The following is a 17542-nucleotide window of genomic DNA, read 5'->3' as shown; positions in this document are numbered from 1 at the left end:
TGGTGTGAAGAACCTAAAAAAGTTGGCACTTGGTGTGAAGAACCTAAAAAAGCTGGCACTTCCCCGGGGTGGACAGAGAATGACCCTGCAACCACGGTGGAAGTAGAAGTTCAAAGACTTCTTGGGTACATCTACTTGCTGCCCTAAAATGGGCTGCTGACGAAAGACCAAAAGTTTCAATAATTTTCTGTGCTTCCCTTTTAAAAGGGGAAATTAATACTAGTTGGTATCTGTGATGGCTACAGAACAGAAAGTACGTTGTCAGAGAGCCCTAAGCATGTATCTTGTTGTTATGACTCTTTGCTGGGTTTGATGCTATTTTTCTGATGCAATTATTTTTGTGTTTAAATTTAATATGTGGGTACCCTTTCTGGGCAGGTTACGAATATAAACTGTAACAAACACAAATATGTGCTGGAGGTTACTAATATAAACTCAGTTCTAAAAATAACAAGGGACCAAAACCAGGGCTGCTGTAGTGAAATCACTTCCCCTTGAGCTACCTGGTTACAGGGGGCTGAGTTTGGACCCTGTCCTTCCAGAGGGGGCTTTGGGAAACCCTTCCTCACGTCCTTTTTATGTTCCCAGTGATCAGAGGCGCCATTCGAGATGTAACGAACGAGGCAGAAGAGCAAGAATCAATAATTCACGTCGGCGTCAACAAACTGTACAGGCAGAAGAGCAAAGTCTTTCAGCTCACAGGGGAGAGTGGGAACTGGCGAGGACAAATAAAGACTCTGCTGGAGTGTGGGGTGAGACCAGGAGATGGAGACTTCCTCTTCACGGGACGCATGCACTTTGGGGAAGCCAGGTTAGGCTGTGCCCCTCGATTTAAAGACTTCCAAAGGATGTACAAAGAGGCGAAAGACAAAGGGCTAAATCCATGTGAAATTGGCCCAGATTGAAATCCCCTGTTTGGCTGAAGATCGCTTTTAGCGTTTGGCCAGGAATATTTCCTGGCCGTGGTGAACACTCTGAATAAAAACGGTAACTGAGAGCATGGCCAGATCTGGATTCAGGCTGAGACCCTGCAGGACACATCTGCAGCCTGCGGTGCTGTTAGACTAATGGAAGCAACAGAGGTACGAGCTCAGAAGGCTGCCAAGCAAGCAAGGCTGAATTTTTAACCAATCTTGTCCTTATGAATTAAGTTATTATATTTTTTTAGTGACTTCCGTAGGAAAACAAACCAAGAAAACTCCCGTGTCTTAATAAAAAACCCAAATGAAAGCCAACATGCCTTTGTATCTTTTTAATACTAATTTTTAAAAATGTCTTAAGCTGATGTAGCATTTGGTATGGCGTATTCTGTATAAATGGCTGAGAATGTGATAGAGCACGGTAAACCATCCTAACATTGATGCTTTGTAAAAAGCTTGGTGTACAATTCACAGTTGTTTCTTACGACAGAAATTTATGGAGCCAAACTCTTGTGTGTGTGTTCTTTTTTTATTTGAAAGAATGTACAATCGCCGCCTGCAATTTTTCGTCCAGGCTGGCAAATTCTTTCCATTCCAGAGAAATAAAGGTCCCTGGATTTGACACATGCTGTTGAAAATCTGTCTTTTCCTTCTCCGTAAGGCCGATCTCGGCTGCACCAGATGTGCTCATGGATCAATTTCTGGGCTGCTTGCTTATTTTGTGGCTTCTCTGAGCAGAAGCAGAGTTCCTGTGAGGCATTGGGAACCGCAGTTTTTCAAAGGGGAAGCAGGAGCTATTTTTGGAGATTTTTAGACACGTGGCCAGGCAGGGCTCTAAGTGTTCTTCTCTCTGATGCCTATGGGGTTATTTTGGGAATGGCTCCAAGGAACAGGCTGCCCCTTCGTGTTTAGCTCAAAGCCTTTGATCACCCTGGCTGGTAGCTGGGCGTGGGGTGGGTGCCTGTGCCTGCCTGCGGGTCCCAGGGCCGGGCCACCTCGTGAAAAATGAGTGCTCTCATCAGGGTCACTCGTGTAGGCAGAGCCCCATGGGAGCTACAGGAGCTCTCCCCTCCCTATTCAGTCCCATAATTCTCTGTAACCTGCAATATATCATTTTAGTAGTACCTTCCCAAGGATTTTTAACCTCTTGCCTGTGCTGCTTCTTCAGCACTTTCTACTGCTCTGACTTTTATTTTAGGCCATCAGCTTCTTTACGTAAAGAATTCCTCTTAGTGAGTCTTTTTGCATTCTCCCTCAAATCTCCTAAATCTCCTCTATGTGGTTATTGCTTCTGAGGCTCAGGGAGGAGGTCTGGAGTGACTTGGAGGCTGGTCTTCTCAAGTGGAAGCAGAACGTTCTAAGATGGATGGGACAGGGATGTCCTATGAGACTTACCCGTGGTTAAAATAAAAGGCTGTACCAAAATATTGGTACACTATTGCCTGCCTGAAGTGGAACAGAAATCCATCTGAGGCTATGTCTGGGGACTTCTCCCAGCCAGACTTATTTTGTGGGCTTACAGAGCAAGGGGAGTTTCTTTTGGTCATGCTGAGAAGATCCTAGGAGACCTCAGGAGTCTGCTGCTGCCGTTCAGCACCCGTCTCTGCTGCCCTGCCAGCAAACACCAGCACCAGGTCTGTATGGCTCAAGGTACCTCCAGCCTACTTGGAGTTTTAAGAGAGATGGGTCAGGGCTGGTGGACAGAGAAATGACTCCTTCATTGTCTTCGGCCTGCGCCAGCCCCTCTGCTGTGGGGTTGCTTTCCCTGGGTGGGATCCTTCCCTGGTTGAGCTCACCACCACTTCCAGGGACCTTAAGCCAAGTCTTAGACCGTTGAAAATGATTCTGTGATTTAGCACTGAGAGGTATCCCAAGTGCATCTAAGGGGGCATTTCGGAAGCCTTGTACCTAACCTCTCCTCCCCTGTTGTGTTTCATGAGTATTTTCCAGTGCAGAGTGGCTGCTGGCAGGACGAGGAGGGGAGAACAACATGTTCCTGGAATTGTCTCCAACCTGCCCACTCTCCTCTTCCTATGTGAGGCTGTGGGAATGAGGGGAAGAGGCCAAATTAAATGTTCAGCCAGTATTTGTGAGAGGACCGTGCTAGTAAAATACAGTCAGGGAGGCTTTGCCCACTGGAGCTTCAGCTTTGGCTGCAGTTTGATTTTTTTATGGCAATTTAAGTGGTAGATTTTTTTAGTAAATACCCTTTGAACCAAGCTTGGAGCCAAATGTTGACTTGTTGCTTTTCTTTACTCTGCTGTCCTGTGTGGCTCTTTGAGGAGGAGCAGGGCTTTGCCTTCACCCTCCTTCAGAGGTGCTGGCCCCGGGGCACTCCCTGCTGCCCACGTCCTCTGAGCTCACTGGAAATCCTTGGCAGGAGAAGAGATACTGCACTGCTTCTTTGTGCTGTGTCCCAGCTCCACACCAAACTGCTGGGGTGCAGTGTTAGTGCTCCGTGTTTGCTGCGTGCCCATCACGCTGTTGGCGTGAGCACGATTACAGAGCGTCGGAGGAGTGGCTGGATGAGCAATCGCCCAGCTCAGAGCCCAGTTCTTTAATCAAAGCGGCATTAAGGTCTTGCTCTGCAACATTTTCTCTCCGCCTCCCCCGCCCTTGTCCCTGGCCTGAGCCCTGCTTGCAGCAGCAGGGTTGGCTGATGTGCAGCATCCCCAGCTAGTCATCAGTAATTGCAGGCGTCGCTCCTGGCCGTGGGGCCTGGTGCCACGTCTCTCCATAGCAAGGTGTGTGCGCTTCGTGCAGCAGGAGGTTAATGGAGGGGTTCCACCCACAGCCCTTAAATCCACTTCCAAAATGCTCGCCCTTAAGACTTTGAAGCATGATTACAGCTTGACCTATATGGCAGCGGAGCTGTGGGTAGAAAGGATGGATTAAAAATTACCACCTTTGCTCGCATGTGCTGAATCTGCTCTATAATGAGTAGCAAATGACATGTTGATGTAGTGCTAGGCGAGGACATACTTGCTGCCACGTAATGAAACACCTTGGCTGAAGGTGACCCGGGACAGAGGTGGGGCAGGTGCTTGCACAGCATTGCCTGTCTTGCTGCTGCAGCTCTCTGAAGATGAAGAGCTTCCTCTTGATTCCTAATTAACATAATTAAATTCCTCTTAAAAGCAACAGTCTGACTTATCTGTTCTTAAGAAAGCAGAACTAATGAACTTGAATTGCCTTTGTTAGAGTCCCCTTCGGTTGGGCGATGCTACCCTTACATACGCACAAGGCATCTGCTGTGCTTTTGCATCTGAACTCTGGCAAGTGTGTGGTTTGGGTTGTTGGTGAAAACACTCGCTATGGCAACCCTCTACTTCTCTGATTTTTCCGTAAAGCATCGGTAATTAGCCCTCTGGTGAGCACTGTCACCTCTGAAGTAAGAGCCGTGCCAAGCCTACTGCAGTGGCAAATAAGTAGGTTGAGAAACTCATGTGGGTGTCTGCGCTGGTCTGTTTGAGGTCTGTCAGATCCTGCCTGCCTGGGGGAAAGTTTGCTCTCTTTCATCCTGCGGAGAGACGGGATCATCTCCACTCAAAGCACCATGACCTCAGTGCCCAGTGCTGGGAGGAGGAGATTATTGCTTGGTTTGCCTACGGCCTGACCAGAGGATCTTGATGAAAACACCAGTTTGCTTCCCCTTCAGGGAGAACAGGCTGTTTTCCAAGCTACACTGATAGGCTTTGCCTCTTGCATGTGAGCCCTGGCCAGCTGCGGGGCACGCACCTCCCTGCAGTGTGGCTGGGTGACAGCCCCATCACATGCTCAGATTGACTGGTTTGGAAGAGCAGAGCCATTTGCAAGCAGCTTTTCAGCAAGCTTTTCTCTGTTACTGAGTCCTCTCCCACCTCAGTCCTGTCCTGCTACTGCTGGTGATCCCAGTCCCCATGCTGGAAAGCTCTGGATGCTGCTCAACACCAAGGCACTGCTTCTCTCTTCTCCCAGGGGGAACTGCCACGGTGCTAGGAAGCACCCTGCTATCAGCACAGCTCAGCACTGATATACCTACCATTGTCAGGGCATGCTGTGGTCACGGTGTCGTACAGCTGCTTTGTACTCTAAGGGTGCCTATGGGCTGTGGGGGAGGACACTGCAACCACACTCAAGGTAGACAAGTTGTTGGCACCTCGAACACCAGCACTGGTGTCTTCAGCACAGAGGAGACCTGCTTGGTCCTGTGCTGCTCAAAATAAGAGGGGAAGAAAGGTGATCTGAAGTGAGTCACCCAGCAGAAGGCAGGAGAGGTGATCTGGCTCTTGCGTCAAGCTCCCTTGAGCATCCCGGAGCGTTCACCATGCTCGGGTGTGCTCCCGAGGCCAGGCAACGCTGCAGGTGTTTCCTGTGCATCCTGCCTTTGAAGTGCAGCAGGACTCCTATGAGCTCTGAGCCTGGCCAGCTGACATGGTGCAATACCTCCGAGGGTGATAGGAGCTCTCCTTTTGCTTGTCATGAGCCTAATTAGAAGATATGTGTTTCTGAAACTGGAAAAGTCTCTCAGCCTGTCAGAGATGCTGATAGAATGCTAAATGAGGGTAGCAATGTTGGGACCAGCTGTTCCAAGTGATACCAAATTGCGAGCCAGATTGGTTGTCAAGCAACAACTGGCAGCAAGTTTCAGGCCTGGAGGAGTGGAGCTGCTGGGGTAAAGGAGGAGAAATCGTTTCACCTTTCCAGCTTAACAGCAGCAATTCTCTTTCACCATCAGTCTTCGCCCCAGAGCTTCACTGAGAGCTGCCAAGGGCCAGGCCCTAGGAGGAACCGTGAGCGCTCTCCTCCTCCCCTGCTCCTCGCCCCCCAGCAGCAAGATGCTGCGGGGCAGCAGAACCACCACAGCCCCATGCATTCACCTCACAGCATCGCATCCACCTCTCAGTATGATCCAAGTGCCTTCATCTTCCCCCAAGCAGACTTTAGAAATCTGCAGCCAAGGCTGGGCAGAAAATATCACAGGGTAAATATAACCTGTAGCTGCTGCCTTGTGTCCCTCCTGGTCTGCGTGCCGGAGCCGAGTGTGGGTGGTGCGGATGCCCTCGGCAGGCTGGGAGCCACCAGCCTGCAGCGTGCACTGGCACCAGGACGTGCTGGCAGGGCTCTGCAGCAGTGTCTGTGTGGAGACACTCCTTTTGGCTTCTGGGATTAGGTGCAGACATGGAGATACCCAGCTAGATCTAAGGGGGAGCAGTGGGGAAGGCAAAAGAAAGGCTTCTTTCCGGTAGTCCTCACCTAGTCTAAAGAAATACATCTCATATTTTATTACTTTCCCTGGTCCCTGCGGGGAAGGAGATGCAGAACTTCCAAATATAATAATCTGGAGGAAGCTGTGGCAAGCAGCCTTTGCATGCACAGGGATTTGCAAAGCCTCAAAGGGGCCCAGCTCGTAGGGAGGCTTTGAAGAGACAGCCGTGGCAGTTCCTAGGATGGATAGCTGAATCTCTGCTTGTTCAGGGCCATGAAGTGCAGCAACGAGCACTCAGCTTGCTGTTAGTGACTGCTGCAGAGGGCTGGGTTAGCTGGGACCTCATTTGTCTCCTTTCCCCAGCTGAAGCCCACTGCAACTGAGGCTGCTGTAGGAAATGGGTGCTATATAACCTGGCTCACAGCCCCCTTCCTAAACTCTACCCTGGGGGGTGGTGGTGCATGCTGCTAGGGGCTTTCCTAGGAGCTGTGTGGATGACCCTGGTTCCTGCATGGTGTCAGCTGGTCCTGAGCTGTGCATGGTGACGGGTTTCTTGATTGGGGTCTCCAGCCTGTGAAGCCCCTGGGATGTGCTCCTCACCCCTGTGCTCTCAGTGCAGAGGCTGATGCAGTGCTCCCAGTGCCAAGGGTGAGGCTGCCAAGAGTGCTGATGGGGAGAAGAGCAGCGTGTTGGCTTGTGCTAGCAGCAGGGCTGACTCAGGGCTTTCTCCCCACGGCTGGGAGCTGACTCAGCTGCTTTGCCTTTTTTATTTTTAATATTTTTTTTTGTTTGTTTCTCTGAAGGCTGGGGGCATCTCCTGGGGCATGGAGGCTACAGTGCTGCAGCAGGGGCGAGTGGTTAGTCCTTGTTGGGAGAGTCACATCTTGGGTGTTTTGGGGCATGAGCCAAGAAATTTGGTAAACGGTTCAGGGCTGTTTTTGGTCTGTGTTTTATGGCGTTGCTGGTGAGCCTGGACTAATTACTGGGGCAAATGTGTGCTGCAGTAGTGCTGATTTTTACTGTGATGTCCCCCCCGTGGGGGATGGTGATGAATCAGGGGTGCAGAGGCTCTGCCTTGCAGAGCATTGCTGGACTGTTTTTTGTGGTATTACTCATGCATATGTCAGAGCAAAGCTGATCTGGAGGAGGCTAGGTGAGGTGCTGACCAGCTTCTGGGTTAAAAACCACCCTGGAGGTGGTCTCCTGCTGGGAACGGGGGGCAGGCTATGATGGGGGGGACACAGTGGGCTAGCTGCCCCTGTGAGAGCTGAGCTTTGGCTCTGCCCTTTGCAGCTCTTGGCCATGTCATATTAAGCTCTGAGCTGCAGTGTGTGGAACATCTTGTGTGCCTAACTAGGACCCGCTTGTGCCTCTAATTTGCTGGTGTCATCTCCTGGTGACAGCAGCGCGTGGGGTGCTGGCTGAGGCTCTGCCTCATCCCTTCGGGTGCCACCTCCAGGCCCTGTGGCAGTGCAGGCCCTGCAGGCAGCAGTGTGCCACGTGCTGGGCTGCTTCTGCAGCACTGTGCCCCCCTGTGGTGTTAGAGAGCTCCATCTTCGGGGTAGGGAAGTGGGGACCCCCTTGGGACTGCCACCCGCGGTGACCTGCTTCAGGAGGGGAGTGATTTCTTAGCCTGGAGCATGGGATATGTCAGGTGCCCCCATGGCCAGAGGGGTGCTGGCCTTACCACCTCCACCACTGGGGCCCTCCTGAGGCCTCTGTCCTCCCCAGTGGTCTCCTTTGGGTGGGTGAGGCCATGGGAGTGCCACGGCCACCCCTGTGGGTGCTGTGCTGCTGGGGGAGATGCCCCATCACCAACCGGTTTCTCTAGTTCCTTTGTGCCAAATCCAGTCTGTCAGACTGGTTTGTGCCTGTTTATTTGCCTGGAGAGGGGGAAAAAATAATAAAAGAAGGTCAGCAGTCTGTGGACGGAGGGGTGGGGGCCTCAGGCACCCAGGCTGGGCACCCCAGCTGCACTAGAGCCGTCCTGAGCTGCCTTAAGCTATGGTTTTAGGGAGGACAAGCATGGCCTCAGCCGAGACAAACCCATCTTTCATTCTGCTCTGGATGCTGGAGTTTCTTGGAGATCTGTCAGCGCCTCGCATGGGAACTGCGCGTTGGATGGAGAGCACAAGGCACTGGCAATGTGGGATGCCCGCGTGTGGATGCGGTGACACTTGGGGACAGGCATATCCCGGGGATGGCATGGGCACGATTTCTGGTCCTGTCACAACAGATGGGATTTCTGGTCCTGTCACAGGCTGGCTTGCAGGCTTCCAGCAGCGCGGTGTTACAGTCCTTGCTTGGGCCCTTGGATTTCTCTGGAATAGGAGCAGACAGTCTGCACGCTTCTGTGCCCTGAGCGCAGGGAGGCCTCATGCATTAAAAATCAGCCCACGGAAGAATGATTTCAAAATCCACCCCAAATGCTCCTACTCTGAAATAGTTTTTCTTTAACTCTCCTAGGAATGTTTTGTTCTGTGGCTGCTTTTTGCTGGCAGTCACAGTCCTGACTCCGTGTCAGTGCCTGGGGAACGGGGACATCTTGGCCCCAAATGCTGGGCACGAGGGGTGGATTTTGGCTGAAGAAGACCTGTGCCAGGCAGGCTGGCTGAAGTGCCAGTGACCTCATGGTCACCAGGGAGAGAGACAAGTCCCTGGCTGGCTGGGTTTGTCTGATTTGATCCCTGTCTGCATGGAGAGGACACCAAGTGTCTTCTGCTGACTCATGGATGCCTCCTTACGCAAAGGGTGTAAATGCCACAGAGGCAGCTCCCAGAGATGACTCTAGCATGGTTGCTGGTTGTGCTTAAGAGACCTTTAGAAGTTGCCAAATCTGAAACACGACCTTAACATTTCTTAATTTTTTTCCACTGTTTCTGAAGACCCTCTGGAGGGAAGGGCTGAGCCCAGCCACATGTGCCCACCTCTGCAGCCTTAATCTGCCTCCCGCTGCCGTACCCCTCCTTGTGCTGCCGCCTGCCCTCTGCTTCCCCCTTCGTGACACGGGCCCACGAGTGAGCAGGCGATGCTTACGCAGGGGTTGCTAGCAGCAGCCTGGTTTTGGGGAACTGCCGCAGAGGCAGCAGAAGTGAAGCTGGGTGGAAAACCCCTCTGCTTGATGAACTTCCAAAAACAACACAGCCTTAGCTAAGCAGCTGAAATTAAACTTTCCCCCCTCAAAGCCATGGTTATCAGCGTATGTAACATCTGGAGATATTGGGGACAAATTTTAGCTGCTGTGACATTATATACTGGCTGTAGAGATGTTTGGCTGCCATGATTTGCGGAGCTGATGGGCAGCATTCCCTGTTGTCTCATCTTTTTTTCCCCCTTCTTTCCACGTCTGTAGGCTGGAATCAGTCTGGATCTGAACAGCTACACCTTGGGATGCTGCAGCTTACCCATGGCCTTTTGGGGCTACCTTTGCCTCGTTTTCCTGAATTTGCAGGTTGACTTGGCCACTCTTGGAAGATGAGGCTGGGTTTGGGGGCATGGGGGTGAGAACAACTCAGGGGTTTCACTTTCGCTTATGGGACGCCCCCTCCCAGGTCAGGTAATCTGATTCAGAAGCACCAGAGCCAGCCTGGGGGGGGTCTGCTTCATGGCATCCTGCAGCCTTTGCCTTATGGACATGTTTTGTGACAGGGTCACATCTGCCTTGTCCCCACAGGGCAAGGGAGAATCCTGGAGAATGCTCATGGAAACCAAGAGAGATGGAAAAAGTATGTGAAAAATCCAGGCTTGACTCATTCAGATGTAAGTGGAGCAGGGACAGATGTGGGCACCCCATCACCCTGAGAGCCCTGCTACTACTTGGGGTTATGGGGAGCAGTGAAGGGCCAGGCTGTTGGGGAGCAGAGCCCACAGCTCCTCAGTGCTGCCCAGGCTCAGAGTTGCTTGCTGGGGGAACAGCACTGTGGTGACTTGGGTCAGCATGGACCAAAATCTGGTGCTTAGGCACAAAATGGAGCCCAGGCTGCCCCTGGATGCCCCCTGAGCTGGAGACCTGCCCTGCCTGGCTTGTGTCCCCGTGCAACATCTCTCCGAGTAAATCATGCGCATTGCAAACTGTTGCTGTTGTTTAGATGGATGTGAGATAGTTCAGCCTGGAGCTGGGTTCAGCCCTGTAAGTTTAATGCACACAAATGCTGCTGAAGAGTTAATGGGAAACAGAGTGCAGGAAAATAAAGAAAGACCTTTTGAGGTCTCAGCTGCTGAGGGCAATATTTGGGTTTGGTGACTGTCCGTATCTTAGAGATGGGAATGCAGCAAAGCTCTTTGAGTCCAGAGTATACATGGAGCCCGACAAGATTGTGGGCTAATATCAACAAACCTTTTGGAAAAGCAGATCCTGTCTGCTCCAGCAAAGCTGCAGTGTTATTTTTCTTTCAACAAATGTATTGAGACAATAATAACGCTGTGCAGATTGGTTGTCCCTGGCCTACATGATTTATTAGGAAACAGAAACAATTGCAGTTGCTGAAAAAAGCTTTGGACACAGATTTTTTTTTTCTTCCTTTTATTTCCTCCCCCTTGAGTTCCTCATGAACTAAAAAAGGCCACCTACTCTGGTCCCCAGGGAAGGGTTCCCTCCCTGCCTGCATTTCTTACTGGACCACCAACCCTGGGCTTGCAGCTTAAATACTTCAGTGCTGGGGAGGAGAGAGTGAAACCACACTGGGGTAGTGGCTGGAAGGAGGTGACACAGCTCAGGACAAGAACTCCCAGACAGAAGCAGGGCAGGTCTGGAGGAGAGACCTGCAGTCTGTTTCTAGCTCTCAGGGACAAGTTGTTTCCTCTCCCTGAGCCTTCCTTCTCTATTTATCCTGTTTATTTAGTGCAAAAGCCATTGAGAGTGGTGCTGCTTGCTGCAGGCTGAGCACTGTGAGGTCCTGAGCCCTGCTTGGTCCTGCAGGTGCAGAAGATCAGGAGCTGGTGGAGATTGCTGTGAGCAAACCCCTCTGTGCAGGGGACCAGGCTTCCACTCTGCTGTCCTCAGGATGGAAAAGGCTTTTTCAGTGTGGTGTATAGGAGTGCTGGGGGAAGGCTGGACTTGGGCGCTGGCTCTGCTTTACCTCAGAAGCTGCAAAAGCTGTGAGCTACTTGCTTTAGAGTGTGCAGTATCATGTTATTGCTGTTCAGTGCCCCAGGCTGTCCAGCGCTGGCTCTGGCCATGCCTCCCTCACCTTGTTCTCTTGGTCCACCCTTTTGTACCCAGCCTTATTCCATGATGCGGTGGGGGTGGACAATCTCTCCCTAGGTGGTTGGGTCTCCTCAGGACCACAGTGCTGGGACAATTCTCCACCTGGAGTCAAAGGGATGCAGCCTTTTCAGAGTGTGGGGCTTCCAGACCTTGCCTGCTGGTGGCTCCAGGAGATGTCCCACGGCCTTGACTGGGGGCTGCGTCTGCCCTCTGTGCCCGCAGGCTGTGCAGCGTGGTTATAGCAGCATCCTGCTGGGGGATGGACAGCCTGGAGCTGCCTGGGGAGTGGGGAGCTTGAAGGAGGAGGCTGGAGAACAGGACAGTGTGAAGACTGCTCCTTTGCTACCAAAGTCTTGATGCGCTTGAGGGATTTCTGCTCAGGGTGGGTGCAAGTAGCTCCCCCAAACACCCCATGGCGTGGGGGGTGGGTTGAACTCCATCATGCCAGCACACCATGGGGCTGAGCAAGCCTCATGTGGTCCCACTTGCCCCCACAGCCCTGCACACAGCTTTGATAGCTTTTCTAAAAGGAAACCCATGGTTTTGGTTAACAAAGCAAGGGACTGCCTTAGACCTCACCAAAGAGTCTCTGATCACTTTGAGGCAGTGGGACCAGGTGTTCTGGCAGTGAAACACTGGGGAAACTGATACCATCATGGTTTGCTTGGCTTTCAGAAATGAGTGAGCGGATTTTCTCTGGTTTCCAGCTGACCACATGGCTCTGCTGATGATGGGAGCAGGCTGCACAGGTTCGAGTTAATGCAGCCCTGATCAGCCCTGAATGGACACCAAAAACTGGAGATAGATGCTGCAGGTAAAGGGAGGGGGAAAGCTGCATTGCCTGCACCCGGCTCTTGCTGTTATTAAATGGAGGATTTCTGGGAATCATCTCTGATTCATTCTCCAGCTGAAACACAAGTATTTTGCGTTTGCCTGAAAGGATTAAACTTTTAAAGCTCCAGCCCTTCTGGCTGGTCCTCCAAGGGCTTAGTTAGCCACAGCTTCCAGATTTAAAGAAAAAGATGTTGGGGTGGTCTTCCTTTGTGATCTTTTTGTTCCATGGCTGGAGTCAGCACAAGAAGGCTGCTCTGAGTCAGTGCAAATCAGCTCCTCTTGCTTATTGCAGGGGGCTACAGGAGGCCTGGGTAACTGCTGCATTTGATTCCTTTTCTCTTGGGTTTCACTGACATTTCAGATAGTAAATGAGCAGTTCCTTTCCCCTACAGATGTTTTCTGTTGGTCATAGTTGGGAAGAGACCTTGAATGCTAAACCCATATGCTTCACTTGTGGTTTTTCCAGGCTCACTTAAGTTGGTGTGGGACACTGGGGAGTATGCTGTGGCAGCACAGCCCTCGTCTCCCTGCTGGCAGGAGAGAGGGAGCACAGATCTTGGTGACCAGACACACAACATTTGACTCCTGTAGCTGCAGGGTGCTGGGTCTTTGCCCTCCTTGCCCCATTTTCTGTGGCAGTGGCTGAAGCCCTGAGCACTGGGGATCTGCCCGTGAGCACCCAGCTCACTTCTCACCCCCAGTGTTGGGAGAATTGCAGGCTCAGGACCACATCATGGGAGTGAAAATGCTCACAGGTGCAAACCCTCCTCTGCTGGGCAGTGGGGATGGATGGGTGCTGGATGGCAGAGCTGCACAGCCCTGCTCCAAGACAGTCTGTTTCCTGCCTTGCTTGCAGGCACCAAATCCTCACATCTTCTGCTGAGACCTGAGGCTCTGCTTCACCTCCTGGGTTGGTGTGGAGTCAGACACCAACCAGCTCCGTGGGGAGGGAAGGGAAACCCAGCTCCTGTGCTGCCCCTGGGGAGCATCTCTCTTAATCGAGGCCTGCACACAAATGTGTGCTCACATGCTCACAAAGGCAGTGCTTGCCTGTGGCTGCATGTTCACAGTGTGACAGGCCTTTTAGGCCTCAAGCAATGTTATCTGGAAGTGGGAAGTGAACCAAATCAGGCCCTCTGGTGCGGAGCTGCTTTGCCTCTCAGACTGTGTATGCTGTGGCGTGCTCCTGCTGTGGCTGCCTTCCCTGTGCTTCAGAGCAGAACCACCTGTCCATCTGCAGACCACTTCAGCTTCTTACAACATCCTGGAATATTTTCTGGCTCTCAGGCTCTTCCTGAGCTCCTGCAGTGTCTCTGTGGAGCATCTGTGTGGAAGGAGATGCACAAGGTCTGACCATCACTTACATCTTTGGGAGAAGGATTATGTCAAAGTGTTGATGCTGACAGGTTGTTCCTGGCTCCCTGGAGAAGTTGCAGCACCTTCACTGGTGCTCAGCTGGAGACAGGAGCAACCAGAAGAGAGCTACAAAGCACAAATGTCCCGTACATAGTCAAGGTGCTGCTGCAGGGTGGCAGTTGGTCTGGATTCCAGTGCAGGAGAGTAAGGTCTTGTGGATTCTCCTCTTTTGTAACCTTTAAATACCGAAGTCATAAATAAAACCCAGATGCCATTGAATAACATCTGGATGATGAAGGCTCGCTCTGCTCTTGCTTTGGATGGGTACAGCAGAAATGGGGAGTAGCTGTGGGGTGGCGGCAGTGACTTGGCGGTTTGCAGCCCAGATGCAGAAGCCCTGAGCTGACTGGCGTGCTCAGACCCACTCATACATATTTTTAATGGGAAATAGTAACTTGCAGAGGCACTGCTTGGCTCAGTGACCCCGGGGTTATGGGGGCTGTAGAGTTTTGAGACCCTCAGCCAGACCTGTGGAGTCCTAAACCCCAAACTGGCCAGTGGGGAGACAAGAAGCTTTTGGAGCTCCTCAGCCCATCCAAGCTGCGGAGCAGGGTTGTGAACCTTGTTGTTCTCTGCGAGAATGTTGCTTTTACAATTAAAACCCACGCAAACCCCCGGCCCTTGCTACTGCTTGTGTTACCCCAGTGAGATATCTGACATTTGAGACAGAATGGGAAGTCAAAGAATGTGAGGAATCTGGTGACTCAACATAGGGTTTATTATACCAGTCCTACCGTTTAAGCCCGTGTAATGTAAGATTGTTTTATGGCATGTGGCACAGTTCTGTGGGTTAATTTATAAGCAAACAATTATTCAAATCGGATTTTTTTTCCATGCCTACATAAACTTATCTGCTTGGCAGCAGGGGATGCTGCAAAGAAATGCGCATTTACATTTATGGCATTTAGCTGCTCCAGGAAAAGTAAATAGCATCAATGGTGCATTGACATGAGGACCTTACTACTGAACTTGACCTGGGAGCGGCATGGAGATAAGCCAAAAGTTAAGAGAAAAGGAGCCCTTTGTGTGGAGATGCCAGTATATTAGGTCTCACTTTTAGGTCACACACTTGTTAGGGGTTCCTTCAAAGTGATGGATTCCTCTGCTAAAATTTAATGATGTCCGTTAAATCACAGGGTCATGAACTAGTGCATGTGCTGAAAATGGTTTGCCAAAGGACCATGAAGACAAGGCCTTGTGTCAGGAGGCTTCCAAAGCAAATTGGATTTTCCACGCAGCAATGGCTGTGTTTGAAGGTCTGTCAGTGGCCTGTAAAATTCTCCACCAGCGATAACAAGACAGAAGTGCCAAGCACTGAAGCAATGCCACAAGCGTTACAGAACAAATCACTCCCTCTCTGTACATAATAGCTTCTTGATCATCAGTCAAAGAAAGAATTATCCTAACCAGCAAGCAGACTGGCGGAGGCTGCTCGCTCTCCTCCAGGAGATTGTCCCAGAGCTCCTGGGCTAAAGCCACTGGGGAGAGCCTGGGGAGCTTCTGGGAGCATCGGTCTGGGGCCGAGCGGCTGGGTAGGTTGATTTTTGGGTTGGATGTGTAGAGAAGGAAGGAACTCAATGTCAAGGCTTGCATCCCTGAGCAGGCCTTTGGGGTCACCTGACCTGGCTTGAGACCAACCCCAGGACCAGCCACATTCACGTGGAGGGAAATGTGGACTGGTGCAAGGGAAGTTGGGTTCTGTGTGGAGATGTCAGTCTGTTCCCTGCTCTCCTGATGCTAACCTGGTCTGTATTTTTCAATCTGGGTCCTACAAAAGGTAGGTGTTAGGAATAACTTTATCTGCATGCTCTTTAGCATACTGTGAGATGAGATGGGTCACTTGTGTAGTTAGATACTGTTCTGAGGGGAGGAAAACGAGATCATCCTGTTTCAGAAAAGAACTGAGTGGAAGAGGCTGAACCTGCTTGCTTTTTCTATGGCAAGAAGAGTCATAGGAGCCTTCCTTCCCTGACTTGTTTTCTATGCCTGCTCTCTGCCTGGACATGAGCTGTGCATCATCTGCTGGGTGGGAAATTCTGCAGCTTGTGTGCAGACCCATAAACAGTTCTTCTACCTTCTGTATTTTGACCCTTGAGAACAGGACTCTAATCATGATATCCTTCCACCCATCTCACATGTATTTATGTAAGGATCACATCTAACAAGCATTTCCGACAGACTGCTAAATTCATTGAAGCAGAATAACCTCTAGCCCGGCTTCATTGGCTGTGCTGGTGTTGCAGGAAGGATGATTTGGCTCATTACATAGCATCCTTAGCTGCAGTGGTTTGCTAAGCATCTGAATGTGGAGCCAGGAGGTCGGGTGTTCAACTGGAGCTCATACCCAGTGCTAACAGATGGGGGAAGTTCCAGTCGTGATGGCAGTATATTTTAATGGTGAGGTAATTTACAATGTCTGTTAAGTTGTCTGCTGCCCTAAGCATGAGAAAATAAAGTGGAAGCTAAAAACCCCAAGGAAGACCTTTCAGAAAATATCCTAATGGTCTGGTCAGTTCTTCTTTGGCTGTTTTTATTAAGGACTTTTATTTAATGGAGGAGCTAATAAGTGGCTGTATTGTATTTCAGAGCAGATAACACCACTGGACTTCAGATTTGAGACTTGGGTCTCCTGACAAACCTTATGAAAGGTTGATATAGTCATATTCATTTTCAGTAATGAATGATTGGTTTCTTAAAGCATGACATAGAAGACCTTTTTGAGCTCTAGAAGGACTCACATTGACTTGCAATGAGGTTGCACCTATGCCCTGGGTCTCCACTCGAGGTTCTGGGAAGCAGAAGGAGCTGGAGCACCCAGGGGACCTGGGCCGTAATCCCCTGCCTGCCCTGCCACCACCTGTGATGTTGGGCCAGCGCTTTAACCTCAGCTTCTTCCCTCATACAGTGGTGTAGTGATGCCTTATGAAGATGAAGAAGAGAGTGTAAGTGTTGAGAACAACTGTGATACTGGTTTGCTTGTTTGAGTTTCCTAATGACCCAAATACATTTGGGGGCTGACATTCTTGTTCCTATCATTCCACCACCTGTGCTGAGCATTTCTTGGTAAAAATAGAAAGTTTATTCACTGCTTAAATCCTTTTTCTGAAGTAGCAAGGCCATTTTTCTTTATTTTGATTACTGGGAAAACCTGGGAAGTTAATTTCTTACTGACTCCCATTCCTGTGAATTTTGATTTTTACGAGTAATCAGGCTAGTTGGCGAAGCTGTTGGAGGTGCAGCCTGAATGGTTCCTGCTGGATCAACAAGACACCTGTCCAGACTGCTGCTGCAGCATCAAAATCTTCTTGATTCAAACAAGTACCAAAACATTTTGGACCAGTTTGCCTGTGTTGGGTGTGGGAAGCCAGGAGCATCATCCGGAGCTGGCCGCGTGGGTGCTGCTGGCCTCGGGCTGACACCGGACGGGGGAGTGCATTGCTCACGCGTACGCTGACCATTGGTTTCTCCAGCCTGGGCTTGGACCGAGCGATAGAGAAGGCAGCTCTGGTTCCACCCAGTCTCTAAAGGATTTGATGTATCTTGCTGCCAAAAGCAAACAGCGTAAATCATCTCTGAGTGCAGAGCTGTCTGGCTTCCTTGGAGGGAAAGTGCAGTCAGGGTGGGGCAAGAGGACACCAGGGTGCAATGCTGCCTGTAGGCTGGTGTGGTACAAAATCCTCCCCAAGATTTCAGCCCAGTAAAACTTGGAAGGTGGGTGGCTCTGTCACGGTGATGCCTAGTGGTTTCTTAGAAGAGAAGGTGCCTGGGGATTGCTGCTGGGGTGCTCCTGCGCAGAGCTCGGGGTGACCTAGGGGTTTATCCTGTTTTCATTGTGATGTGTGTGCGTGTTTATGAAATCCATCACCCTGGGTGATGTCATGACATGATGAGAAACTGGGTTGTAAATTAAAGGAAGAAGAGAAAAAAAAAGACCCCACTGTGGGTCAGATGCTGGCAATAAATTCAGATAACAGCTCA

The 17542-nt window shown here is 50.8% G+C and overlaps 1 protein-coding gene and 2 long non-coding RNA genes across 4 annotated transcripts in view; 2 read left to right on the top strand and 1 right to left on the bottom strand.

The window, feature by feature from the left end:
- Positions 1-1542, top strand: part of METRNL (meteorin like, glial cell differentiation regulator) — a 24482-nt gene extending 22940 nt beyond the window's left edge. Inside the window, exon 4 of the mRNA XM_040530907.1 lies at positions 589-1542. Coding sequence (XP_040386841.1) covers positions 589-905 — 317 coding nt within the window. The 3' untranslated portion in view covers positions 906-1542. The remainder of the gene's footprint in view (positions 1-588) is intronic.
- Positions 1-10977, bottom strand: part of LOC121057141 — a 17542-nt gene extending 6565 nt beyond the window's left edge. The window contains exon 1 of the long non-coding RNA XR_005813658.1: positions 10842-10977. This is a non-coding gene — a long non-coding RNA (uncharacterized LOC121057141). The remainder of the gene's footprint in view (positions 1-10841) is intronic.
- Positions 10768-17542, top strand: LOC121057138. 2 transcript variants are annotated; one of them, XR_005813655.1, is made up of 4 exons: positions 10768-10854; positions 10950-11058; positions 11990-12128; positions 13005-13802. It is a non-coding gene; the product is annotated as an uncharacterized LOC121057138 (long non-coding RNA). The 2 variants fall into 2 exon arrangements; XR_005813654.1 differs by lacking the exon at positions 10768-10854 and adding an exon at positions 16775-17542 and having other exon boundaries at positions 10919-11058; positions 13005-16506.

Source organism: Cygnus olor, chromosome 18 (assembly GCF_009769625.2).
Source record: "Cygnus olor isolate bCygOlo1 chromosome 18, bCygOlo1.pri.v2, whole genome shotgun sequence".
Lineage (NCBI taxonomy): Eukaryota > Metazoa > Chordata > Aves > Anseriformes > Anatidae > Cygnus > Cygnus olor.
The sequence above is the reverse complement of the archived record's forward strand: the minus strand, read 5'-3'. Positions and strand labels throughout refer to the sequence as shown.